The sequence below is a fragment of the Apiospora kogelbergensis genome, assembly GCF_038363985.1.
Source record: "Apiospora kogelbergensis strain CBS 113332 chromosome Unknown utg000009l_segment0_segment0, whole genome shotgun sequence".
Lineage (NCBI taxonomy): Eukaryota > Fungi > Ascomycota > Sordariomycetes > Amphisphaeriales > Apiosporaceae > Apiospora > Apiospora kogelbergensis.
Window position 1 is genome coordinate 3,032,803 of NW_027117426.1, and position 25,472 is coordinate 3,058,274.

General features: G+C 54.8%; 8 protein-coding genes across 8 annotated transcripts; 3 read left to right on the top strand and 5 right to left on the bottom strand.

Moving 5' to 3' along the window:
• Window positions 1-351: 351 nt before the first annotated feature.
• PG998_014061 (polyketide synthase) lies at window positions 352-7,385 on the bottom strand (the record flags this gene model as incomplete). The annotated part of the gene is made up of 6 exons (XM_066880877.1): window positions 352-1,266; window positions 1,338-1,658; window positions 1,715-3,094; window positions 3,151-6,542; window positions 6,580-7,029; window positions 7,091-7,385. 6 exons carry the CDS (start codon window positions 7,383-7,385, stop codon window positions 352-354), a joined length of 6,753 nt encoding a protein of 2,250 aa, XP_066725016.1.
• Window positions 7,386-8,573: 1,188 nt separating this feature from the next.
• PG998_014062 (uncharacterized protein) lies at window positions 8,574-9,411 on the bottom strand (the record flags this gene model as incomplete). Its single annotated transcript, XM_066880878.1, has 3 exons — window positions 8,574-8,906; window positions 8,987-9,304; window positions 9,370-9,411. The coding sequence occupies 3 exons, from the start codon at window positions 9,409-9,411 to the stop codon at window positions 8,574-8,576; spliced, it is 693 nt and encodes a 230-aa protein (XP_066725017.1).
• Window positions 9,412-11,281: 1,870 nt separating this feature from the next.
• PG998_014063 (uncharacterized protein) lies at window positions 11,282-13,218 on the top strand (the record flags this gene model as incomplete). The annotated part of the gene is made up of 3 exons (XM_066880879.1): window positions 11,282-12,195; window positions 12,672-12,851; window positions 12,903-13,218. The coding sequence occupies 3 exons, from the start codon at window positions 11,282-11,284 to the stop codon at window positions 13,216-13,218; spliced, it is 1,410 nt and encodes a 469-aa protein (XP_066725018.1).
• A 531-nt stretch (window positions 13,219-13,749) lies between these two features.
• Window positions 13,750-15,295, top strand: PG998_014064 (aminotransferase class I and II; the record flags this gene model as incomplete). The annotated part of the gene is made up of 2 exons (XM_066880880.1): window positions 13,750-14,143; window positions 14,244-15,295. The coding sequence occupies 2 exons, from the start codon at window positions 13,750-13,752 to the stop codon at window positions 15,293-15,295; spliced, it is 1,446 nt and encodes a 481-aa protein (XP_066725019.1).
• A 413-nt stretch (window positions 15,296-15,708) lies between these two features.
• Window positions 15,709-17,314, bottom strand: PG998_014065 (26S proteasome regulatory subunit N7; the record flags this gene model as incomplete). Its single annotated transcript, XM_066880881.1, has 3 exons — window positions 15,709-15,907; window positions 15,967-16,796; window positions 16,856-17,314. 3 exons carry the CDS (start codon window positions 17,312-17,314, stop codon window positions 15,709-15,711), a joined length of 1,488 nt encoding a protein of 495 aa, XP_066725020.1.
• Window positions 17,315-17,867: 553 nt separating this feature from the next.
• On the top strand, window positions 17,868-19,292 carry PG998_014066 (mRNA cap guanine-N7 methyltransferase; the record flags this gene model as incomplete). The annotated part of the gene is made up of 3 exons (XM_066880882.1): window positions 17,868-18,356; window positions 18,404-18,649; window positions 18,726-19,292. The coding sequence occupies 3 exons, from the start codon at window positions 17,868-17,870 to the stop codon at window positions 19,290-19,292; spliced, it is 1,302 nt and encodes a 433-aa protein (XP_066725021.1).
• An 844-nt stretch (window positions 19,293-20,136) lies between these two features.
• On the bottom strand, window positions 20,137-21,537 carry PG998_014067 (uncharacterized protein; the record flags this gene model as incomplete). Its single annotated transcript, XM_066880883.1, has 1 exon — window positions 20,137-21,537. The coding sequence occupies one exon, from the start codon at window positions 21,535-21,537 to the stop codon at window positions 20,137-20,139; it is 1,401 nt and encodes a 466-aa protein (XP_066725022.1).
• Window positions 21,538-22,615: 1,078 nt separating this feature from the next.
• Window positions 22,616-23,402, bottom strand: PG998_014068 (uncharacterized protein; the record flags this gene model as incomplete). Its single annotated transcript, XM_066880884.1, has 3 exons — window positions 22,616-22,904; window positions 22,957-23,226; window positions 23,293-23,402. 3 exons carry the CDS (start codon window positions 23,400-23,402, stop codon window positions 22,616-22,618), a joined length of 669 nt encoding a protein of 222 aa, XP_066725023.1.
• Between the last annotated feature and the right edge of the window lie 2,070 nt (window positions 23,403-25,472).

The window sequence follows — 25,472 nt, forward strand, 5'->3', positions numbered from 1 at the left end:
ACGGGGTTCCAACTACGCTCGAGGCCATTGGATGCAGTCGGAACAGCTTGCAGAGGGCCAATCTCAGATGAGTTCAAAACTTTTTGCTTAATACAATATACCATTCTTCTTCTTCTTCTTCTTCTTCTTCCATCCCAGCCAGCATTATATACAAGGTAAAATGATCAAGGTCAAGCAGTTCAACATTGCGTGTCGTAAACCTTGGTCACTGTCATCATCCTGACTCCTGCAACAGGCATTGATTGAGAAAATGGTCATTTCTAGCTCTTTGGACTCCCAGTTGGTACACAATCTTATCTTCATAACTAAAACCCAGGCCGTAACAAAACCACACGAAACGCCAACATAGCATCATGCGAAACCATCTATATCGGTCCAGTCCAACCTAGCCAGACGCCTGGCTCCCCTTTCCAGTCCACACCCCTCCAACGAAGTCTTTTTCAGCACCAGAGCCGCTAAGTTGTTAAGAGTGCCCGCCGTGAGCAGCTCGAGGACTTGCAGGTGCGTCTGCAGCTCCTTGGCGATCCAGTTGCGCAGCTCAATGGCATTGAGCGAGTCAAGCCCGAACGTCGCCACCGATGTTGTCGCCTGTTGCGCCGCTAGCACGGACGAGTCTACCATCAAGATTGCGCCTAGCTTTCCTCGCAAGCCGCCGGCCACCACCTCGATCGCCTCGTCCATAGTGCTGACTAGCGCGAGCTCCTGCGCCAGCGTACGCTTCGAGACTGCGTTGGCAGAGGCGTCGCCCGCGCACTTGGCCAGCGCGGCACGGCGCAGGTGGGCAAACTTGCCGTCTGAGGCGTAGTACGGCAGGTTGGCGCCTTTGTCGCTGAAGTCGACGCCTGTGACGCACTGCTCGTACTCGCACAACCGCTCGACTTTGCCGGCCACTGCGGCCTCGAACAACGCGAGCACCTCGGCGCCCGTCATGCAGGCACCGCCTAAGCTCTTGAGAACGTCGGCCGTGCGCTCGGCGCCGTCGCTGCCCGCGGCCAGGTAGCCAACATCGGCGACGGCAGCCAGGGCTAGCGAGGTCGCGGGTAAACCGTTACGGCGGCGATGCCGGGCCAGAGCGTCCAGGAACGTGTTAGCGCCCGCGTACGCAGCCTGGCCGCGGTTTCCGATGATGCCAGCCACCGACGAGAGCAGGATGAAGAAGTCGAGCTGTTGGTCTGCAAGAACCTTGTGCAGGTTCCAGGCGCCGGCTACTTTGGATCGGACGACGGTATTGTAGTCTTCGTAGGTCATGTTCTCGAACATCACATCCTACCAAGAGTCAAATGATTGGCTTATGACAATAAAAGAACGCGTCTTTGGATGGAATTTGATATACTTACCCGAAGAACCATGGCTGCGTGCACGATACCGCGGATAGGGGGTAGAGACTTCTGCATCTCCCCCAAGACGACCTGGACGCTGGATATGTCGCCAACATCACATGCCTTGACGTGGACTGATGCGCCAAGTGGCTGGCCGAAGTCCATCAAAGACTTGATCTCCTCGCTCAGTTTGGCGCTGCGGGACAGAAGCACAATGTGACCAGCACCGCGCTCGATCATCTGCTTGGTGATCGACTGGCCAATTCCACCCGTGCCACCGACTATCACATACGTCGCATCCTTTGTGTACATAGGATGTTCTGAACGAGCGTGCGTTACCTTGAAATGCGGTCAGTACTTCCTCCATCTGTCTTGCACGAGTCGACTTCGCTTACCTTAACATCCTCGCCACGATGGCTGACGACCACCTTGCCCGTAGTCTTCCCACTCTGCAGTTTTCGGAGCGCGGTCTCGACCTCGCCAATACCAACAGACGTGACAGGGGTGATCTCCTTGACCTTGCCTTCGGCTAGAAGCTTCATGACGGCATTAAGAACTCGTTCCATGATCTGGGGCCGCTCAGACGCCACGAGCGTAAGGTCGACGGAGCTGAAGGAACAGTTGCTATCGAAAACGCGCATTCCCAAGTTGTTGTTAGCGACTATGTCGCGCTTACCAATCTCGATGAAGTGGCCGAAAGGTGCTAGACACTCCCAGCTTTCGCGCAGCAGATCTCCAGCGAGCGAGTTAAGCACAACGTCAACACCCCTTTCGTTTGTGGCCTCGCGAATAGCCGGGCCAAAGGATGCGTTACGGCTGCTGTAGATGCGGTGCGCAGGTACGCCATACGTATCCATGAGCAGCTGCTTCTTATCCTCACTACCCACCGTGCAGTACACGTCGGCGCCTAATAGGTACGCTAACTGCACCGCAGCTTGGCCCACGCCGCCTGTCGCCGCGTGGATCAGCACGCTCTGCCCCCGCTGTAGGCGAGCCACCTCGAGCAGGCCGTAGTAGGCCGTGCTGTAAACCACAGGGATCGACGCCGCCGTCTCGAACGACATAGACGACGGGATCACAGCCGCACTCGATCCCAAGCATCGCGCATACGTGCTATAGGCGCCCAGCGTCATGGCGCATACTCGATCTCCCTGCTTAAGCTCTGAAACGTTGGCGCCGACCCGACTCACGGTACCCGCGCACTCCACGCCCAGGTAGGGCTGTGTGACTTGACCCATGGCGACGACCACATCCTTAAAGTTCATACCAGTCGCTGCGACGCGCACCTCAGCCTCATCGGGGCCCAGGGCCGTCTCGGGCTCGTCACGCCAGTAGAGCGAGTCCAGTGCACCGATAGTTCCGACGGCGAGCTGTAGGCGCCGTCCCTCCTGCTCAAAAGGCTGCAGGTACGGTTCCGCGTCCTGTATCGTCTCACGGTGTAATTGCAAGTCCAGTTCGTCTTGACTCACGACGCGGGGTACGACTAGCGCACCGGCATCCTCGGCAAACTCATAGTCCACGGGACCATCGATATCCTCCACGTCAGGTGACACCAGGAATGCGCTGGCAGCGTCCAGGATCAGCTTGGCGCGCGCCCTCGCGTCGAGTGGAGAGAAGGGATCCAGGTCCAGCGTGGCGACCGCTTTGCTCGTCTCTGAGCGGACAGTGCGCAGGAGGCCCTGGGCGATGTTTCGGTCGGGCTTCTCGGCGAAGCGGTAGGCGCCTTCTGTCACCCAGAGGGTTGAAGCGCTTGTCAACAAGATATTCTTGACCCGCTCGAAGACATCCAGGCTCATGCCGTTCAGGAGGGGGCATCGAGTTCTGCGAGCACGATGACGGGGCGGCCATTGTATTCAGCGTCGGCGAGGCTCGTGATACATGGCTTTGCTCCGGTTGTATCTTCCAGGGAAGCCGCAAGGGCTTCAACGAGCCTGTCCTCTCGTTTCCGATCTGAAATTATGGTGAAAGGTTCCTTAGGGAGACTGCAATTAGTCTTACTATGACCGTTCTGGTAGTTCCGGCTTTCGGTGTATCCATTTGTTCGACTTGGCGCAGATGTTGTCTCCTCAGCTGCCAGTCCGTTGCTTGTGGTACAGTTCTGGCCGCCATTATGGTGCAGTGGAGTCTCTGGTTCCTCATTATGGGTATTCGCCTTGTTGTCGCGTCCTTGGGGTTCACCGTTCGGCTCTTTTTCATGAGCAGGGGTCTCCTCTGCAAGGTTCGAGTTTCCATGTAACGGCTCCCATTGCACCTTGTAACACAGCGACCGGGCAGGCGGCGCCGTAACGGCATCGTCGAAGATGGGGACCATGTGGAATCCCGCCAATCTCATGATCGGTGTGTCCGGGTTCGACGGATGCCATGCATCAAGGAAAAAGTCGGCCGGGCCGGGTCGGGCATGATCCATTTTGCCCCAAGATATGCCCTGGATGTCGTCGCTGATGCTCGCCAGCGACGGAATGTTCATGTCGAGCTCTTTGATTGCGGCCGGCATGAATAGCGTGGGCATGAGGCCGCGTCCGGCGCCTAGGACGGGGAAGGCCAGCTGGAAGAGCAGATCCAAGAACGGTGCCGGCAGGATCGAGGGAAGCTCGTACTTGTGCGGCATCAGCGACTTGGTGTCGGCCGAGTGCACGTTGCCGATGGCGTATTCGTTAGACACGGCGACACCGCTGTCCGGTGCCAGCTGGAATACGGGGCCGTAGCTTGCGCCATGCTTGTCCAGCTCGGCGTAGAAGGCCTCAGTGGAGATCTGCTCGGTCGTCTTTCTCGCCTCGGCTAGGCGTGCCGGCGCTCCGCTCAGATGACCGCTGCTTATTTGCTGGGTTTTGCTCTCCTTCTTAATTTGCACCAGGCCACGACAATGCTCGAGCCAACCCCGACCGGGGGTCCAGGAGGAAAGGCAGAACTCGTCCCAATCATCAGAGTACGACTTCAAACCTTCGGCATGGGGCCGCAGTGAAACCGAGGTCTCGTAGTCAGTACTTTCCTCCATGATCAGGGCTTTAGATATGTACACTTCGCGGATGCGGTATCCCATGATCTTGGATAACTCCACGCCACGCAGCTGCGCAAATTGAGAGGCAGCCTGGATTGCCATGCTCAGGTAGCCGGCGAGCGGGAATGTTACCAGCGACTGCATACGATGGTCACGCAGCCATGGGACATTGTCAATGTTGAGTATGTTGATCCACGATGGCGCCGTCTCATTGTAGCCGCCCTCCAATACACCCAGGAGATCGTGGCGGGGGAAAGGTCGGAGCCGGCGCTGCTTGCTATGACGGCCCTCGGCCCAGTATTTATGCTCCGCCCAAGGGTACGGCTCACAGTTCGTTAGCAAGCTTGGTAGATGGGGAGTAGGCTTATTCTCGTTGATGGCGTTGAAATCGATGGGCTGCCCCTGCGCGAAAAGGTTACCGGCAAGCTTCATCGCGGCTTCAGTGGCATCGGCGTTCCTGACGAGCGATGGAAAGTACTTCGTGTTGCTGGCGGCCTCTTTACTGCAACTCTTCAGGATTTGTTTGATGGGACCCTCGAGGGCCGAGTGAGGGCCGATCTCCACGATCACGTCGGGCTGGGACTCCGTGCAGAGGCTATGCATGCCAGTGGAAAAGAGAACAGGCTTGGTCAGGTTCTTGACCCAATATTCAGCCCCGAGAGAGAGGGTCGAGTCCAGTCTGTTGCCAAGCAACGAGGAGTACATCTGGACTTCACTTCGGTCCTTAGGTTGCAGATGTTTGATGGAGTTCATGTAGTCATCAGCAACAACCTCCATGTGAGAAGAGTGATAGGCAACTTCCGTCTTCAGCTTTCGGTTGAAGACACCTTGGCCTTCTAGCTTCGCGCTGAGCTGGTCGAGAGTATCTTGCTGTCCCGAGATAGTGACTGAGCTGGGAGAGTTCTCGCAGGCCACGCCAATGTCTTGGTAGCTGCCAGTTGCGATAAGCTCTTTGACTTCGGAGGCACCCTTACCCACGGCCAACATGCCGCCGTTGAGGTGCGGGTGCGTTGCCTTGAGAGCAGTGGCGTAATGACCGCGATAGTAAGCAGCCAGCATTGCTTCCTCTAGCGTAATAGCCCCCGTGGCATACGCCGCGCAGATCTCGCCCGACGAGTGCCCAATGACACAGGATGGCGTAATCTTCCAGGACTTAAGCAGCTCAGTAAGACCTAGCTGAACTGCTGTACAGGCCGACTGGCTGATGTCTGGCTCGCTAATGCGACTCTGCTTCCCATCTTTCTGCAGCTCTTCCAGCAGGGAGAAGCCCGCACCGACTTTCTGAAGGACGTCATCCGCGGCCTGGACAGTGTCAGAGAACACAACATGGCTCTCAAGCAGCGCCGCACCCATTTTCGCCCATTGGGCACCTTGTCCCGTATACACAAATGCCAGCTTGGGCTCCCGAGTGGTGGGACGGTTTGGGATGGCAGAGCTGTTCAGAGCCTTTTCAAGATCCTCAAGCGTCTTTGCTGGTAGGGCTAGACGATATGGAAGATGCGTCCGACGCTGGCCTAAGGTGTAGGCCATGTCGCGGAAAAGACTCGATTGGAAGATCTCAGGGTGTTTCTCGATATAGATGCCGAGCTGCTTCGCTTGCTTCTTCAACGAGGACTCGCTGTTGGCGGTCACAGCAAAGAGCTTGTGGCTACCTCTTGGTATTTTCGAGGGAGACCCTGTTGATTCTAGCGAGGGAGGACGCTGGAGTACGACGTGCGCATTGGCTCCACCAAATCCGAAGTTGTTGATGGAGATGTACTTCTTGTCTCTAGGCCATGGCCGAACGTTGCTGGGTACTTTCATGTGCCATTTATCCAGAGGAATCGCTGGGTTGGCGTCTTCGAAATTCACATTCGGGAGGAGGAGGCCTCTCTCAAGCATCATGGATGCCTTGATGATGGAAATGATGCCGCTGGCGTGCTCGAGGTGGCCGATGTTGCTCTTGACTGACCCGATGTACAGAGGGTTTCTCTTCGAGCGGCCAGCGCTGAAGACTCGGGATATGGCGCCCGCCTCAATTGGGTCTCCTACCTTTGTTCCGGTCCCGTGCGCCTCAATAAAACCGGTGTCTTGCGTGTCGATGCCGGCTTTGGCATAGACTTCCTCGATGAGTCGCTGTTGGGCCTCGCCACTGGGCGTTGTCATACCCACAGTACGGCCGTCCTGGTTTATCCCAGTGTTGACGATGACGGATCGGATCTTGTCGTTATCCCGCAGAGCCTGTTCTAATGGCTTGAGGATAATGCAGCCGAAACCCCTCACCAGGGGCGTATCCAGAGTCTGCCCTGCTGTCAAAGGCGAAAGTCCGGCCTTTCTCGTTGTAGATGCCCATCATAGACATGGAGATCATGTCATCTGGCTGTAAACGAAGGCAGCAGCCGGCAACGATGGCCGACTCGGATTCGCCGGAGCGAATGCTTTGCACGGCCGAATGCAGGGCGTATAGACCAGACGAGCAGGCGGTGTCGACGGTGAAGGAAGGGCCTTGCAGATTGAAGTAGTAGGAAATTCGACCTGCCTGGACTGACACCTGATTGCCAGTAGCATCGAACAAAGGAAGCTGGCACGTATCATCAAGGGTACCTTGGCGGTAGTCTGACGGACGGCCGGCAACGTAGACGCCCATGCTCCGGCCAGAGATGGTGTCCTTGGGAATGCCCGCGCTTTCCAGTGCCTCGTAAGTAACTTCCAACAACTGACGCTGTTGGGGGTCTGCAGTCGTGGTCAGCGCTGGGTGTATCAGTAGTTTCCTGTCGGGGATTTGGTCACATACCCATGGCAGTGGCCTCTTGCTTGGTGATGTTGAAGAAAGGCGCATCGAACCTGGAGACATCCTGCTTCATGAAGTAGCCGCCCTTGATGTTGAACGTTCCGGTTCTCTGCGGGTTGCGGTGGTAAAAGGCCTTGCTAGAGAATCTGTCGGCAGGCACCTCGCACCAGCCATCCCGAGAGCGCGACAGCATCGTCCACAAGTCGTCGGGCGAGGAGACATCCCCGGACAGGCGGCATGCCATGCCGACGACGGCCACGGGGGCCAGTCTCGGGGTCTCGGCGCTGTTGGCGTCCATGGCTTGGGGCGTGATGGGCTGTGTCGAAGGAGAATCTATAAGTCTAGTCTAGTCTAGGGGACAGGCAAGTAGTCATGCTTCCAGGCGCGCACACACATACACACAGGCAGGCACAGGCACAGGCACAGGCAGTTTGTATTTCCAGTCGTAAGGGGGGTCAAGATGGCATTATAAGTCGGCAACTGGGACGGGGCAGAAGGGCAGATATGCAGTCCCTCAGTAAGATGGCGATGGGCGTCGAAAGGTTTACGATAGTCACATCACATGAGAAGGCCGCCCCATAGCAGGTCGACGGGTGGCGCATCCTTATCTGATCATACGATCTACGCTTGGTGGAAGCAGCTTCGTCCATGAACCTGAGCAGACCAGTCAGGCTCTGGCAGACGCGCTGGCAGTGGTGGAGACGATGGTTTAGGGGTCGGTCATGCCATGGATCAAGAGGAACGCTGGGAGGACGAGGGTTCGGGCGAACAATACAACATGGCTTGTCTCGGATTTCCAGGCTGTGGCTGCATGCGCTCCTGCTCCCGCTACTGCTACACCTCCTGCTCCTGCTCCTGGCTCTGCCCCTGCTGCGTGCCGTATTGAGTTCGCAGACTCCTTTAGCTGCCTTGGCGTTTCTAATCAGCCGCCCCTCCCCCAGTCCCTGGAAAGCATCCTGTCGGGCAGTCATTGCAGCTTACTCGAGATGGGTTGAACCGTAAGCGCTAAACCAGGGTCGCCCGCGCGGGACGCCAAAAGAAAAGGAGTGTGGTTGCTCGCAAGGGTTTGTCCCACGTTGTATCTACTGACTGTATCGAGATGGGCACAGCATACCCGGCCGGACAGGCACACGGTTCTCGCCCAAGCCGTGTCCAAACTTCCATCAGCCGATTTGCCTTCCCTAACTCGATTTAGGTCTCCAGCCATTGTCGCGCAAGTAAGTGCTCGGGCCGGGGTGTTAACGGCGCCCCCTTCTCCATCGGAGTACCGGGGATGCGATGGAATGTGTGGGCGCTAGGGTGGGCGCCGTCCAAAGCCACGCGAGAGATCAGGGGTTTCACAACTTTAGAACGGGAAAAGAAACGTGGGAACTGTCACGGAACTAAGAAACAGCTGTCTATTCAACTCTATCGACTGCTCAATTGTCCTCGAACCGGAAACTCCTGTTCGCCTTCCCGAATTTGTCCAGCACAGTGACGAGTTCTTTCATAGTACGCGGGTCGCGGGGACCGTATGACCTTGCCCATGGTCAAACATTTCAGCAAGGTCCTCGTCGCATGTTGTGTACAACGACATGGAGCCGTTGAGATACGGATCGTTACATCCGATGACATGGAAAGTAGGGATATCGATCATCGCATCGGAAGAGTCGGCGAGGACGAGACTCGCCTGGCCATCTACCACTGCCATCGGCGGCCAGCCAGCGAAGAAGATGGCACGCTCGATGCGCCGCCGTGTCCCGTGCTCTTTCCGACGCCGCTGCTCCTCGATGATGAGGCTGGCGGCAATCATGGAACCCTCAGAGTAGCCAATGAGCCCCTGTGGGAACACGTCGGTCAGTCTTCATTTTCCCCATGCTATGACACCCATCAGAAACATGTAGTGATTCAGAAACATACAGTGATTTCGGCGTCTTCTTCTAAAATCTTGAAGACCCTTTCCAATGCCTCGGTCAGTGACTCGGCGGGGATGAGCTCTTCTCCGGCGAGAAGAAATCGCATCGAGTCTTCAGCCCCTTGTTCTTGTGGGAATTGACGGATCCTCTGCAAGAAGTCGGCCGCTTCGAACTTGACGTGTCGGTGCCAGGGAGCCGCGCCGAAGTAGTCTTGGAAGCCGTCTGGAGGTGCTGTCTCATGGATGCCGTCGATCCACATGAAGCTGTAGTCGTCCCTGCCCTTCACCTCGTCCAAGAATGGGCTAAGCTGTGCTTGGAAGTTCTGAAGGACACGGTCAGTAAGTCAATACACAAAGTCCATCGCCTTTCAAGCGTCATAATACTTACCTTGGCACTGCCATACGCGCCATGAAGGCATAGGTACTTCATGGCTGACTCGTTCGACAATGGAGATTCGTTGATGGGATTCCTGATCAGATAGACTCAATCCCTCCTGTCGCGATTACGGGAAGCTAGACCTGGCGAAGGTTATTTAACATCGGATGGCTCGTATAAGATTGGGTCGAAAGGTGGATGTTAACGTACTCATCGCCGTCAAAAAAAAGTCACATAGCAGAGCTCCCAGAAACGCCGATCGGCTTTGACGTGCCGTCAGAAAAGGGCCACTGAGACTGCGCTATGCAGATCTAATCTTACTGCCGTTTTGGAAGCTACCGCGATGATCGACGATGGTTCGGCCCCTCTCAGAGCAACCACAGATAATACCTTATGGCGCTAGGGGATAGGGGAGTATGCATGTCTCACAAAGGCACCAGTATGACAGCACAATGATCCATGCATTCATTGCATTTACATATCACAGCAGAAATCATGTGGCATGGGGTAAAGTACGTCGATCCGAATCTGCAGCAGGAGAGGCGCATATGGTATGGGTCTGTCACAGGGACAGATCAGGCTTCAGGCTTCAGAGCCCGCGGGCGGTTGGGTGTTTCCTGTCTCAGGCCTCCCCAGGCTGGTACTGGTCCGAGAATAGGTTTAGTCAGATTCCAAGTTGAGGCATGCCCAAAATTAGTCAATCGAAGTTGGATTCGAGAAAGTTGCAAGATATCACTGAAACAATGCTATACATCCCGCACTATAGCCCAACCTCCCCCCCACAAACCTCTGGCATGTTTCTCGCAATAACACAAAGGCCATTCGATTCTCAATTATGTTCCATAGTTTCAAAAGACAAAGACTTGTATTGGAAGAGAATTGGCCACACCGCCAAGCTCCAGCTGGTCTGGTATACGTGGAAGTAAGGCCGAGAAGGGCTCAAGTCGATGTCATGATGATGCAAGGCCTAAGTAAACGAAAAAGATCGCAAGGATTGCACTGCTGAACAGCGGTATTAAGCGCGCCATCCGAGTGGCGGAAGTTCTTGATAGCTAATAACAGGGCAAGCAGGAAGAGTTGTCAGCCCTCCTGCCATGCCCGCTTCAAGGATGGCTGCAGTCAGCATCTCCATCCCGTGTTCGTGGCACATGACACCCCTTAACCCACGCCTTCCGTCCTTCCCTTTCCGTGCAGTGGGTTCGCTCGGCTTCTAACATTCTTTTACACAACAATGCAGCCGGAGTAGCCGCCACCACCTTCCTCCGTTCCTCATATGCGGTCCGAGCAAGGATAGCCCATCTATTGGATTGTAGCTTTAGTAGAGCGGCCATGGCGATGGCGATCGATGTATTACTATCCTGTCCTATTGCCCCGTGACTAGGGATACCATTCTACATTATAGTGCATTTGGGACAAGCTTTTCTATACTCCGAGACGCAAACCTAAAGCTCACTCAGGCCAGTCCTATCGAGATGACGCCTGTTTAGAACAACTGTGCAAGGTTCAAAAGGTCCAGCGATAGCGAATAGCCTCCAATGCCGAACACAACAAGCAAATCGCAGTATTTGCTGTGCCGATCATGCACTGGTAGCCTTTGTTCTTCTATTGTTGTGCCATCGACTCGAACAAGGAAGGCACAAAATGTACCATTGTAAAGGAGGGAGCTGATCTGTAAACAAAAGGTTGTTTTCCCTCCCCGTCTTCAAGTCGCCCATTATGCTCTCGCAAACATAGAACCAGTTTGGAGCCTTGTTTTGAAGTCTAATCAACTGTTCATAGACACCGCTTGCCCACTGACAGGTATATGTAGATACTTCAATCTCCAACTGGATCATGAATCATCCACCAACCATACGCACCACGCACCTAGGTAGCCTCAATAACTCTACGTTTCGTCAGTTTTCCTCCAACTCAAGCAAGAAAGATGGAGGGCTTCGTTGTCGTCAAGCTCATGTCAAACAACACGTTCGACGGGACGTTGTCGGCTCTCAAAGCCCCGGAGATCGATAATGTCTATACCGTTATCGAACCTCAATCAGCCACCCCTGACTACCACAGATTCTATGGGGTTTGGACATGGGTTTTGTTTACCTCAGTGGTCTGGTGGCCACTCCTTGCTTGGATAGTGTCTTCAGTTAGGAAGTGGTTCATAGACCGTCAACACGCGGCTAGAGTGAACCCAGCTCGGGCGCCCACACCGCCTCCCCGGGACAACGATGGCTTCGAGTTACAGCCGGTAGGCGGCGTAAATGTGCCTGCCGTCTCTGCCGCACCTGCCGTGCCAGCGCGGCCGTTGCAAGCATGGAAGGCCAGTCTGACAGAACAAGCGCTGGTTATGTTATGGCTATGCCTGTGGCGCGGTATCTTGATGGCCATGCAGCTGCAGCAGATTGTGTTCCAGGTAACTCTTCTCCCTTGGATGAGGAGCGCCGAGCTCAGAGATTGCATGCTGTCCGAGTGGAAGGGTATGTACCTGCCAGCATACTCCATCGTTTTCGCCGTCTTCGCGTCCGTGGGCTTAGTTTATCAGCTAGTTTCCGCTGCTGTTCGAGTATTCGTAGACCTCGACACGATGCGAACCCACGAAGTTTATGTCGAATTCGAATTCGAACCGCCAGCCCCCTTGATGTTCCTGGTCTCAACGTCCGGTCTTATCTGCCTCGCCTTCGCTGCGTGTACTCATTATTTCAAAAACTGCGCTAGTGGCAGTTTGTATGCAGATTTGACAGTGTTTTCTCTAAGCGCTTTGCCGTTGATTGCGTGGTACGGTGTTGATCGGTTCTTCCGATTTGCTGCGAGACATTACCAGTTTTACTGGGGGTTCCCTGATGCTCCCAGGTAATTCGAACGTTGGGAAAAAGAAAGAAGACAAGGTGCAATGTAGTTTAGCGATTTGTTTATTGTTTAGAGAAAATATGTAAGTGCGAGAAAAGCAAGATGCCGCGGCTCCGTTCTACCAGTGAATCGTAGTGAGATAACTACAAATAACTACAACCGTATACGCCGACACAGTTGCCAGCGAGGCCTCGTCGGCGCCACTAAAGTCCGGCTAAATCCCTTGTGGAGATGGCTATAAGCAACTATTCAACCCGTAAATGATTGATTGACTCGATAAGGGACATTGTGCAAGAGGCGGGGGGCAGGGAAGTCTTTGTTGATTGCTTTTTTCCTCGATGCCGATCCGGGTCTGCTTAGATCTTCCATGACTGACAGTCACCCTTACATCAGAATTGGGTTTTCTTCGCTTTCCCGAACAACACAAACACAACCACAACCACACACAACCACCAAGAAACTGGCTCTTTAGGACTCAGACCCAAAACGGGCTCTTCTTGCCCGGTCCAGCATGGTGGCGACCCCTATGGTATGGTCGCAGGCGGCTGGCACAAGCCGCCAAGCTCGAGCAGCTGCAGCCATTGTTTCGTCGCTATCGATGAAGCAAACATGCGGCGCGCCCGACCCAAGGCGTGGGGTGGTGCGCTCGTTCTCTTCAGGTAATTGAATCGTCTCATTTTCGGGGTTTTCTGTTGCCGTTCATATGGCAGGCCGTGGCTTTGTGTGTGGGAGTACGTGGGATGGTCGTATTTCTGGTCGTATCTCACACCTGCGCCCCCGGACTTTGGCTCCACCCCCAACGCCCGCCAGCAGCAGCAGCAGCAGCTAAGATCTCTCTTCACCGTTCGCCATCCGATTTCGGCACTCGTTCTCTATGACACACTCCAACCCGCCAGCTCCACGGATTTTCGAGCCAAGCTCGTGGATCCCGAGGCAGACTCGACCTATCAACTCGAGGATTCACCGAGCGAAGGCACTGGTGCTCCCCTATCCCTTCTAGGGCAAAGCGGCGATGCGGCGCGGTGAAAAGGCAGATCTGGTAGCTGGTCGGGTCACACCCTACAAGGGTCCCGATCCGCTGACCCCTGCAGCCTGTCTGCCTGTATCATGCGTCGTCGCAAAGAAAGGACAGGGCGACGTTGCCAATGAATCCCAACTGCCGCCCGTCCATTGGAAAGGACCACGCAACAGATCGCGGGGCCCGTCTTCACCTCCTTTGTTTGTGTCACCGTGTGCCATTGCCTGTATCTGGGATAGACGATATACTTAAGAGAGCGGCATTTCTTCCGCCTGCACCTTCCACATTGAATCCGCCTGTCGTCTTTTTTTTCCTCCCTAGCTCGTCCCAAGTGTGCCCCATTCGGTAGCCCAGTTATTTTGTTGCCCGTCGACTTGTTCTGTGAACGGACGAAAGATTTGTTGACCAACTTTTGCAATCCAGCTTCCCCACCATCGTCACGTTTGCCTCTTATTACCCCTCCATCCTACAACAGTCACGGTCATTTCGGTCGGCACAACACACGAAACTTCCACGGCAGCACCCCGACCTCGTACGCAATGACTCGCCTCACCATCAACAACATCAACCCGAATGTGGTTGAGGCCAAGTACGCCGTGCGCGGCGAGCTGGCCGTCAAGTCCGAGGAGTACCGGGCCAAGATTCGCAAGGGCGAGGCCAAGGACCTCCCCTTCGACCAGGTCATCAGCGCCAACATCGGCAACCCGCAGCAGCTCGACCAGAAGCCCATAACCTTCTTCCGCCAGGTCCTGAGTCTGCTCGAGAACCCGCTCCTCCTGGAGAAGAAAGAGGTCCTGATCGAGCACTTGGGCTACAAGCCAGACGTCATTGAGCGCGCACAGTCGTTGCTTAGCCATGTCGGCAACGTCGGTGCTTACAGCGCCAGCGCCGGTGTTCCGGCAATCAAGGAGAGTATTGCCAAATTCCTCGAGGGTAAGTCATTACCTAACACGGGCCAGCTACCACCGCTGTCTATGCCATGCATGTTTCATGCGGCTTTATTTTGGTGACTAATGTGACTCGCCCGATTCAGAGCGAGATGGTTTTCCCGCCGATCCGTCCCACATTTACCTTTCGGGCGGCGCATCCTCCGGTGTCAACACCCTCCTGAACATCATCTGCGCCGGCCCCAAGACCGGCATCCTCGTCCCCATCCCGCAATACCCTCTGTACACGGCCTCGCTCTCCGTGCTCAACGCCACGTGCGTCCCCTACTACCTTGACGAGCACGCCAACTGGGGCACTTCGCTCGAGACCATCAAGGAGGCTTACGACAAGGCCAAGAAGGATGGCATCGATGTGCGCGCCATCGTCATTATCAACCCGGGCAACCCTACGGGCGCCTCCCTGTCCGAAGAGGACGTGAGCTCCGTCATCAAGTTCGCCGACCAGGAGGATCTGGTCGTCATGGCCGACGAGGTGTACCAGACCAACGTTTTCAAGGGCACCTTCCACTCATTCCGCGGCGCCCTGCACAAGCTTCAGGATGAGAACCCGGGCCAGTACAAGAGCGTCGAGTTGGCCTCGCTGCACTCTGTCTCCAAGGGCATGGTGGGTGAGTGCGGCCACCGCGGCGGCTACTTCGAACTCATAGGCTTCGAGCCCGAGGTCGAGGCCGAGATCTACAAGTTCGTTTCCATAACCCTGTGCGCTCCTGTGATCGGCCAGTGCCTCGTTGAGCTCATGGTAAACCCGCCCAAGAAGGGCGACCCCTCGTACGATCTGTACAGCCAGGAGTACACGGGCATTTTCGAGGGCCTCAAGAAGCGCGCCTTCGCGCTCTACGACGCCTTCCAGCACATGGAGGGCGTCGAGTGCGGTGAGCCCCAGGGCTCCATGTACCTGTTCCCCACCATCAAGCTGCCCGCCAAGGCTGTCGAGGCCGCCAAGAAAGAGGGCCGCGAGGCCGACGAGTTCTACTGCCTGCGCATGCTCGAGGCCACGGGCGTCTGCGTCGTGCCCGGTTCCGGCTTCGGCCAAAAGGAGGGCTCTCTCCACTTCCGCACCACCTTTTTGGCTCCCGGCACCGAGTGGGTTGGCAGCATCCAGAAGTTTCACAAGGAGTTCATGGAAGAATTCCGGTGAAAGGGTACTGCGTCTTTTGCATAAGCAGAGGTCGCAAGGAAATAAACTTTGCTAGGATAAAACAAGGCCAAGGTTGCGTCGGTTTCCCCAAAAATCATTCATGAGGGTCGTACATAATAACATAGCATTTGCTACGGCGGTCGGAGGATCAGTGCCTGTTCGAGCATCGCGAGGATTCAGTCATAGATAGTATCTATAGAAGCGACTTGTTTGGTGGAAGGATTCGACGATCACGCAAGGACGCACTTGAATTGAAAGTGGAAATCACTACTCATAAAGAAGTTTCGCAATTCATCATGCTGTATCGTTTTTGAGCGTCTCGTCTATCTCAGTATTGGTACAAATCTTTAATTAGCAAATCTGCCAATGCTTCCTTTCCCACTAGGGAAAGTCATAATCAAAGAGAGGCCCCTTTAAGCTCGCTCGCTACCACGAAGTCGAACGGCCTGGCCGTACTTCTGTAACTTGGTGATAAGCTGATCACCCTGCTTAACGACGTCCTGGTACTGCTTGTTCTTGTCATCGGGGCGGTTGGTCTCGATGATACCCTTGCCTGTCACGCGGTCAATGGTGCAGGGGATACGGCCACCTGCAATGAACTTGGCGAGATCACTGGATATGGAGTTAGTATTGAATGCATGTTTGTTTGTGAAAGACTGGACAATGCATACCGGTCTAAGAAATCGACAGTCACACCAAAATCGTTGGCCATGCTCTCCAGACCCACCACGCGGTAGCTTTGCAGAAGCTGCTGGTACGCGCGCAGGCGCATCTCTCGGATGAACCAGTTCTTGTGCTCGTGCAGGTACCGGTCCTGGGTCAAAAACTGTTCCTCGACGTGGGCCAAGGCCTGGAAGAACAGCTTGTAGTGGCCCGTGTACAGGCTATTCACGAGCTGGGCCAGGGGCGAGAAATCGACGGCCATCTCGCTCTCGGGCTGGTCGGTGCTGGTGCCCAGCGTAGTGAGGTTGACCACGGTAGTACCCTTGGGCGCCTCCCTGGCGGACTCGCCCTTAGCATCCGTCATTTCGGCGTCCTCAGCACCAGGACCGGCGGAGATGGCACCGGTGAGCGCCATCAGCTTGTCGTCGCCGTCGGCACCGAGAATAGCCTTGATCTCGGGGGCGTCGACGACCTTGCTCTTGAAGTCGACGCGCTTCAGCGACACCGAGCCGGCGAGGACTGAGTAGACAACCAGGTTGGAGTATGTGCACAGCTCGTACGAGGTGAACGTGGAAAGCGAGTCGAGCAACAGGGGGGCCGCGAGATTGTAGGATCGGACGGTCAGGAGGTGCAGGCCCTCGTAGGCCTTGAGACGGTTTCGGCGGTCCCAGTCACCTCCGCTCTCAACCAGCGCCTTTGCCCGGGCCACGTGCTTCTTCACGAGGACCTTGTCGCCGTAGAAGAGACCCAGACGGATTATGGCAAGGACAATGTCGATCTTGGTACCCAGAATACCGGTCTTCTCGGAGAGATCCTCGTACGCCGTTATCGCTTTGTCCTACAGGAATGGTTAGCCGATTGGCCATGCGGTTGCAGAGTGCGGAAGGGAAGACATGCCTTGTCACCGATCTTGGCGAAGTACTCAGCCCTCTTGCCCCTCGCAGCCATGATCTCAGTATCACCAGCTTGCTCAACTGCGTCATCCTCCTCTTTCTGGAAGGTCTCCAGCTCCTTGTCATTCTCAGCCTTCAGTTTATTGTAAACGTCCTCGTCCCACGGTAAGCTAGCACCCGCAGAAGACTTGGTGGCCAGCATACCGGCAGCGCTGGGCTTCCGACTGACGGGCTTCTGGGGTGCGGACGACGCACTGCCCTCGCCCGCCGAGTTCAAGATGCCTTCGGTCGGGTGGGCCAGGTATTTGTATAGCGGGGCCATCTTGTGTTCGCTGATGGCATCTTGCAGGCTCTTGATGGAAGATTGCTGGGCAGGACGGGTGGCGTAGGAGTTTGTGAGGGTGAAGACATGCTGGGCCAGCGGCAGCAGAGGCCATTTGGCGTACTGGGGATCGGAACCCATGGTGGTGGCTGCGGTTGATGACGAAAGTCGCTTCTTGCTTGGGGGGCGGAGGCCGAAAGGACACACGACGCCAGTCAGTATCCTGGAATGCAAACAAGGGCGGCAGCCGCAGTGAGGTTCTCCAAGAGAGGGAGATGGGATGGACGGGGAGATTGATTGATGGTGATGGAAATGAATGATGGTTCAACCCGAGCTGTTTGCCAGCCTCGTACAGACAGACTTCAGACTTCCCACTTCCCACTTCACAACAGCTGCTGGGGAAGGCACAAGGCGGCAGACAGCTCGCGTAATGCCACTGCCAACTGGACCTTGGGCCAATCAAAAGCCCCCAACCCCTACTGGAGCTTCCCTTCCTTCAGTGGGTCGGATCCAGAGCCTCAGGTACGTACCGAACATGCCATCAGTCCGGGGTGCAGCTTTCCTTCCACTCTCACCCATCAATCATTCATTCTTTTTCCGACAAATCCACTGGCCAAGACCATCTTCCTCAAGCTTTGTTCATCATATTCACCACCACAGCATTGGCCTTGTATCCCCGTCAGCCTAGCGCACCATGGGCAGCGACGAGAGGTCTCCTGCTCGCGCAAGCGGCAGCGGCGGCGGCGGCGGCAACAACCCACGTCGAGGAGCCGACGAGAATGACGACGCGCAACCCGAGCCATTTGACGCCCGAAAACTCCAGCCAGCCAAGAAGCGCCAACGCTCACGGTCGCCTTCCGACCCTGCACCGCGAAAACAGAAGAGACCCGGCCGAGGCGCTCGTATGACCCAAGCCCAGATAGACGAGATCAAGAACCGACAGGCCGAACGCGAGAGAGAAGCCGCCGCCGCCGCCGCCCAGACTGCGCGCGGCGCCATCAACGATGTTGTACGACAGCATTACAATGCCGTGCCTGAGCGCGGCCGCGACTGGAGGAAGAAGGACAGCAACATCAAGGGCTTGCGCGTGTTCAACAATTGGGTCAAGAGCACCATCATCCAGAAGTTCTCCCCGACGAGGATCACACGCCGGGAGCGCACGAGCGAGGGCGCGACCTGGCCGGTGTCGCCGGCAAAGACCTGTTAGTACTTGATATTGGCTGCGGCAAGGGCGGTGATCTCGGAAAATGGCAACAAGCACCCCAGAATGTTGCTCTGTATGTCGGTCTCGATCCTGCAGAGGTCTCAATTGACCAGGCCCAAGACCGCTATCGCAATATGAGCAGTCGCGGTGGAGGTGGTAGAGGTGGTCGAGGTGGTCACAGGGGCGGCCGTCCGCCGCGGCTCTACGATGCATTCTTCCACGTCAAAGACTGTTTTGGCACTTCACTTGGCGACATCGATGTCATTCAGAAGGTTGGCTTTGGGCCGCCGTCGCAGGGGTGGCTTTGACATTGTGAGCATGATGTTCTGCATGCACTACGCCTTCGAGACCGAAGAGAAAGCCCGCAGGATGCTGGAGAATGTGTCGAATTCCCTGAAGAAGGGCGGTCGCTTTTTGGGCTGCATCCCCAATTCGGATATCATCGGGGAGCGAGTCACTGAATTCAACGAACGCATGGCCGCAAAGAAAGCCAGCGCGGCCACGGGAGAGCCACCATCTTCTGACGACAAAGAAGAGGGCGAGGCAGAGGAGACGGCAGAATGGGGCAACGAGATGTACCGGGTGCGGTTCCCGGGGAAAACACCAGCTGATGGTGTCTTCCGGCCTCCGTTTGGCTGGAAGTACAGCTTCTTCCTGAGCGAAGCCGTCGAGGAGGTGCCCGAATATGTGGTTCCCTGGCCTGCGTTCCGAGCGCTAGCCGAGGACTATAATCTCGAGCTGCAGTACCATCAGAGCTTCAAAGAGATCTGGGAGTCGGAAAAAGACGATCGCATACTGGGACCTCTGAGTGAGCGCATGGGTGTCCGCGAAAGAGGAGGCGGTCCGTTGCTGGTCACCCCAGAGGAAATGGAGGTGGCCAACTTCTATTTGGCGTTTTGTTTTTACAAGGTCTAGCAGGCTCGTCCTAAGCTACTGCGCCCTTGAATTATCGGGTTACAAATAGCAATTCGCAATCGATTCCCATATTTTGAAGTATGCCGCCTCTGACTGTATCTATAGGTGTTGCCAGTTTGTCTTTCACCTGCATAATATCTCCTGACAACCCACTTGGATGTTCAAAAACCACAATGCGGTTTTGATCAGTAGAGCCCCAACTCAACATGACTATGCCATCAGTCTAGCATAAAGTCGAAGAAGCCGCTGATGGTAAGTTGAAAACTGACTAGAAAGGGTCGTGGGTGTAATTCTAAGCCTTGTAACATGTATCAAGTAGCTAACGTTTGTGAGTTCCCTTCTGGAAGAACATTGCTTGGAAATGGCACCTGTGAAGGTGTCAAATACGGCACTTTGTTTGGACTACTTAACATGGCAGGTTCCGGAGAGTCAACACTGCCAGCTTCAACCTGTGCGGCTACGACGCCTTTACGGACTACGCCACCCCTTATTGACTTCGGCATCTTGAGAATGAGTTGACACAGGCAGGTTGTGGCTGTGGATTATTACAGGAGTTGCGGGGGCCTGTTATAGTGTTTCTGGCAATTCACTTCATGCCGCTAACGAAACAGCTCTGCAGATTACAGGGCAATGTCGAGAAGCTACAGTTCTTCTAAGCGTTCGATCTCTACGACAGGTTGGAGTTTCGGTAGTATTGAAGAGGGAAGAACTGACGTTTCTAGGCGAGATGAAACTAGGTGAAGTCACGTTCGATATAACTTTACTTATATATATAATATAACGCTATTTCTACAATCTCGGCATATTACTAAGTGTACACTAACAGCAGCGTTTGTCCTCTTCTCTACCGCAGATAGTAAAACCCGCACTGCGCCTTTACCAACGGGAACCCAGAAGAGTCCACGACGGGCAACACATTCTCCTTCCTCTCCGCCTCCTTCTGAAACTCCTCCATCCAGCGCCGTACCTCGTCCCCGTCGCTGAAGTCGCTGACACCCATGTGGCCATGGCCGATCTGCGCGAGCTGCGTGCCCGTGGCCTGCGTGCTCTGGGGCGCGGGCACGAAACTGTCGAGCGCGCCCGTGACCCCCGTCAAGTGCGGCGTCAGCAGATCGCGGCAGAGATAGGGTTCGGCGCCTAGAGGCCGGCCGATCCCGACACCGTGACAGGCCCCACTCCGCACGGCGCCAGCCATGCCTCCCGTGGTGCGGAACCCGCCCGTGACGTACACGAGGGTCTTGGTGAGTAGAGGGCGGATCATCTCGGCGAACTCGATGAAATAGCTCTCACGGGCACGGGTCGACTCCTTCTTGTGCTCAAACGCGCGGCCCTCAAAGGTACCGCCCGACAAGTCCACGAAATCCACCCGGCCCTCGTCCTGGAGTCGCAAACATAAGTCGCGGCAGTCATCAGGGGTCGAGCCGCCGGGCTGGAACTCGACCGAGTTCAACTTCACACAGATAATGAAAGCCGGGTCCGGCACCCGCCGGCGGATCTCGGCAATGACCTCGAGAATGATCCGGCTGCGGTTCTCGAGGCTGCCGCCGTAAACATCGCTGCGCTTGTTGGTTGTCTGCGACAGGAACTGCGCTAATAGATAACCGTGGGCGCAGTGCACCTGGACGCCGTCGAAGCCGGCGCGGTGGCACAGGTACGCAGTCTCGCCCCAGTCGGCAACCATAAACTTGATCTCCTCCACGCTCAGAGCCCGGGGCTTGTTGAAGCGTGTGCCCATCCACTCCATCTTTAGCTGCACATCGCTGGCGCTGACAGGGTGCGGGTTGAGCGACGCGTTGCCCTGACGGCCCGGGTGCGAGATCTGGGCGATGATTAAGGACCCGTGCATCTTGGCGGCGGAGGTGACGCATCGGAATGCTTCGACGCGGTTATCGTGGTCGTCGCATAGAACAGCGTTGCCGTAGCCCTCGACGGCATCGTATTTCAGCATGATGTTGCCCGTCACGATGACGCCGATCTGGCCCTCGCCCCAGCGTTGGTACAGCAGCTTGTACTCCTTGGTGGGAAACCCCCGTGCGCTGATATCTTCGTCTGACGTGTTCCATTGGCAGAGCCGCTCTGTCATGGGTGCTTTCAGGAATCTATTGTTCGCCGTCCGCCCCGAGAATGGGAATCTGAGCGGCTGTTTCAAGATATCCAGCTCATCCTGGGACGGAGCAGGGCCTTTGACGCGTAGCTTGCCGCCCCGTGGCTGTGTGGGTGTATGGTCGCTGTTCTTCGTTGCCATGGCGGTGAACATCAAAAGAAGAAGAAAAAGCAGTTCGATTGCTTGCGTATGCCCCGGATGGTGGTTGTTTCAAGTAGATTCATCGCGGATCATCGATCAGGCTGTTATCGGCTACCCCCCGCACTTGCGGATGGTTCCGCCGCCGCCGCCGCCCCGAAACCTCGGCATGGCCGATACCCGATATTTGGTGGGGCTTGTCCTTCGGGGCTCCGATACTTGAGATGGCATGAATGCAATCATTTTACGTGATTCCACAACGAATGATAGGCCATGTTAAGTCGTCAATTTGTAGAATCCCCTGCATCTGCATCAAGCCCATTGCCGAGCGGTAGACTTCACCCCTTCCAGATAGTCATCCGGCTCCCGTCCCAACAGTAACTCAGTGCATGTGAAGGGTGATAAAAGCCCTCTTACTCCTTAGGTTGGAATTCTCTCAGTTGGGGTGGATCGCAACTGGTGTCGATAAGTCGTAGTGGAAAATTCAGCTGCTATATGACAGCTTCATATTATATACTCGTCGAGACAAGTATCCATATGCGTAGGAAAGAGCGGTGGACACAGAAGGAAATGAAATATCTGCACAAACGGCTTATGAGACACAGACATTAGAGCGAATATTGGTGAATGAAGTCTACCTCTAGTCTATCCATCATATGTACAGCTTCAAGGAAAAAGAGGTCTAACCCCAAAAACCTGAAACCAAAAAAAGAAATATAGTCTATATAGGGGAAAGTAACAAAATGAAATCATCATCATATGCCCTATTCTATTACCGCGGAACAACGGAAACGAGTCGGATATCAGTTCGAACGACAGGCGCTTTATGCAAACAGTGACCACATATGCGGGGAAATGCTTCAAGGAAAAGGAAGAACAAAAGGAGAGTCAGAAAAGAAACATTTACACTCATGTTCTCTGTTTTGGTCCCCTCAGACCGCAACTCGTATAAAATCAAAAAGGTGTCGATGCAACGGCTCAAATAACCACCCTATCGCGATGGGGGTCCTGGAGAAACGGGCCGATCAACAGGCTGGCGCTTTTCCTCAGAAACCACCCTGCTCATGGCCTATAGATTGGTTTACCCGTCTTGAGCGTGATCCCAGCTGCTGTCCTCATATGTGGTATAGTCCAACTGGTCAGCCATAGGATAGCCGCCGGCAGACGTATCCATGTATTGAAACGACACCGCCGAGTTGTTAGTAGCAGAAAACGACGTCCCACCGTAGTCATACGCCGTTACATTAACGTCAAGTGGTGCCTGAGAAAAGCCATAAGCTGCGGTCGTATCGGGGTTGCCCGACCAACACGTGTTGTTAGTGGCATCATACGATGCTGGGTTCTGGTATTGTGTTGTGCCATAGGTGTTGCTATATACAACAAGTCAGTAAAAAAATACAGTAGGGGAAAGACGCGTCGTACCTGACATTTGCACCAGTCTGGTCGAGTGAGTAGTTGACATCCCCTTGGTGGGACGTCGAAGTGGTTGCTCTATGACCAGCGTCGGCCGCCGACTGCTGTCGTCGGCTTGTGTGTCGATGTGATAGCTCGGGTGATGCTGGCCTGGAAGACGCTGCGGCTTTTCCCACACTCTCGGCATCACTGACCTCGGGGCTGTTGTCTGACTTGCCCTTGCGCTTCTTGTATTTCCTTTTACCCCATTTGTCGAGCTTTTGCCGATAGGCACGGGTTCTATTTCTGCATTAGTCGACAACAGCGCCGTCGGAAGGAATGCCAGTGGCGTGGGGTAGCACTCACGATGCCACGAAGTTATAATCCCTTTGCATAACCTCCATGACCGTTGCCAGCGTCTGGTGCTCATAAAGAGCCAGGATGGTGTCTTTATAACTGTCCCAATCTTTCGTCATGTTGGGCAGATTTGGCTACTGGTTTTATTTCTGTTTTTCTTCTTCTTTCGAGTCCAAGCGATGCAGAATAGCCCGGTTTGTTGTCTTCGTGATGAATGAAGATGGACTTCAAGGCGATGATGGTCCGGTGGTGTATTCATACTGGTTTCTGTTGGTCATCGCCTTCGTTGAGAAAGCCTCGTTGGGCTTTTCTCCTCCTTCTCTCACGCTGCTGCTGCTTTTCATAGCACGAGGCAGAGTCACACATACATGTAAAACCAGAAGAGGCTCAAAAAGGAAGTATGCGGCTCTCAGATCAAATGCCACTGTCTATGCCGGTGTACCGCCGCTGTCACCGAGTGGGTCTGCGCAGGAACAGTATACCCAGCCTTTCTATTTTTGGGGTAGCATTCTCGGTCCGCTCGGGTGAAGGATCGAGGTGTGTATATATAGATTGGCTGATAACACAGCAACATGACATGGTGAGTGATCCAGAAAGCCTTGATATGACGGCGGCAGTGTAAGTAAATGAGTAATGAATCAGCCCAGCCCAGTGGTACGCTTAAGACCATCGCATCATCGGTGATACTTCTGTCGGCGGAGAAAATTCCAAAAAGGAATAGTGTCTTGTCAGGATATCTGAAGTATAGGTGACCAGGGAGGAGTTTTCATAGAGCCTCCGGGAACAATCCGACTGACGTCTCCTGTCCCCAGAAAGCTCGCGTGTTACCAAACATGGCAAGATCGTACTCCAGCTCGGGTAAGGCCACCAATCAGACTGGATTGCCTTGCCTCCTTTGCATTTAGAAGGAGTCATGTCGGAAGGATGGGCCACTACTACATTGCATAATATCGAGTCAGGGTTGCGGCTTTGGGTCCTCTGGCTGCTGTTGCCGGTAATTAGTGGCAAAAGCCACATCACTATAATAAGATCAATGGAGCTTCGACCGAGCATCGTTGACGCTTGTCTGTTGCAGGGGGTGGAAGGACGGACCCGTACTATACTTGTTTCATGTCAGCCTACATTAGGTAAGACATGGATTCTTCCTTCTTCCAATCAGCCAGAGAGCAGAGACGGGGACCCAGGAGTTGTCCTCTGTATCAGGTAATCCTTTCGGCACGCCCGCCGCGGAAGGTCGTCGCGGAATGTCGTAGGCTATGGAAACTTATCTCAGCCTTACCCACGACTTGACAGCGGAACCTGCTACCTCAGCCGGATCTGGATCACGAGCTCGCCAATTCACCTGAAAGTGGAATGATAGCCGGTCTTCTTGTTCTAAAAAACAGAACCCCCGTTTCGCATCCACCAGCAATAGTAATGGTGGTAGGCATTGAAGGGGGGTAAGGTGTATGAGCTGGGAAGGCTGCTTGTCCTTTTCCCGCGATGATATTGCAAGCATGACTGGTGGCACACTCTGACAGGCCTAGTAACAAAGGGTCGCGCAGCATGCGTGCGGCTCAAACGAAATGAGAAATGGAAGATGTGGCTTCATGAAGTGGTGATGTCATCTAAGGGGTTAACTCGGAATCTCCCCGTTGACCCGTCGAGATATTTCCCAGGATGGAGCGGAAACCCATTTGAAAAGTGCACTTTTGAAGTTTGCTTCCTGAAAGCCACCCCCAGATGCTGACGGGCTTAAGCTCGCATGTTCGCGTTGCTGCTATTTATATCTTCAACGAAGTAAGGATCCGAAACTAGTGCAAGCTGAACTTGTGCGCCAAGGGACCCAACCATGAATGCAGCGAATCGCGTCTAAGTAAGCAGTAATATCATTAAGACTGATTAGCAATTGGATATCAAAGGTCGCATCAAGGATCGCGTTCCTGCGAAAAAAGAAAACCACTCCTGCGCCATATCTGCCTCGTGTATCAGCTGATTCTCTTCCACTCAAAGACTGAATCGAATTGCATCGCATCGCATCGCATCATGCCGTTGATTCTTCCATACGTGTATCATATTGCGCCGTAGAGCCATTTGTACCGCGCTTCATACGAGTAGTCGAGTGGTCAGCGGGTGTCGCGACGCACGTATGTGTCTGTGCCCCGCATAATTTCAGCGCGTTCCTGCGATGCCGCTGCCCAGCTGTTCCT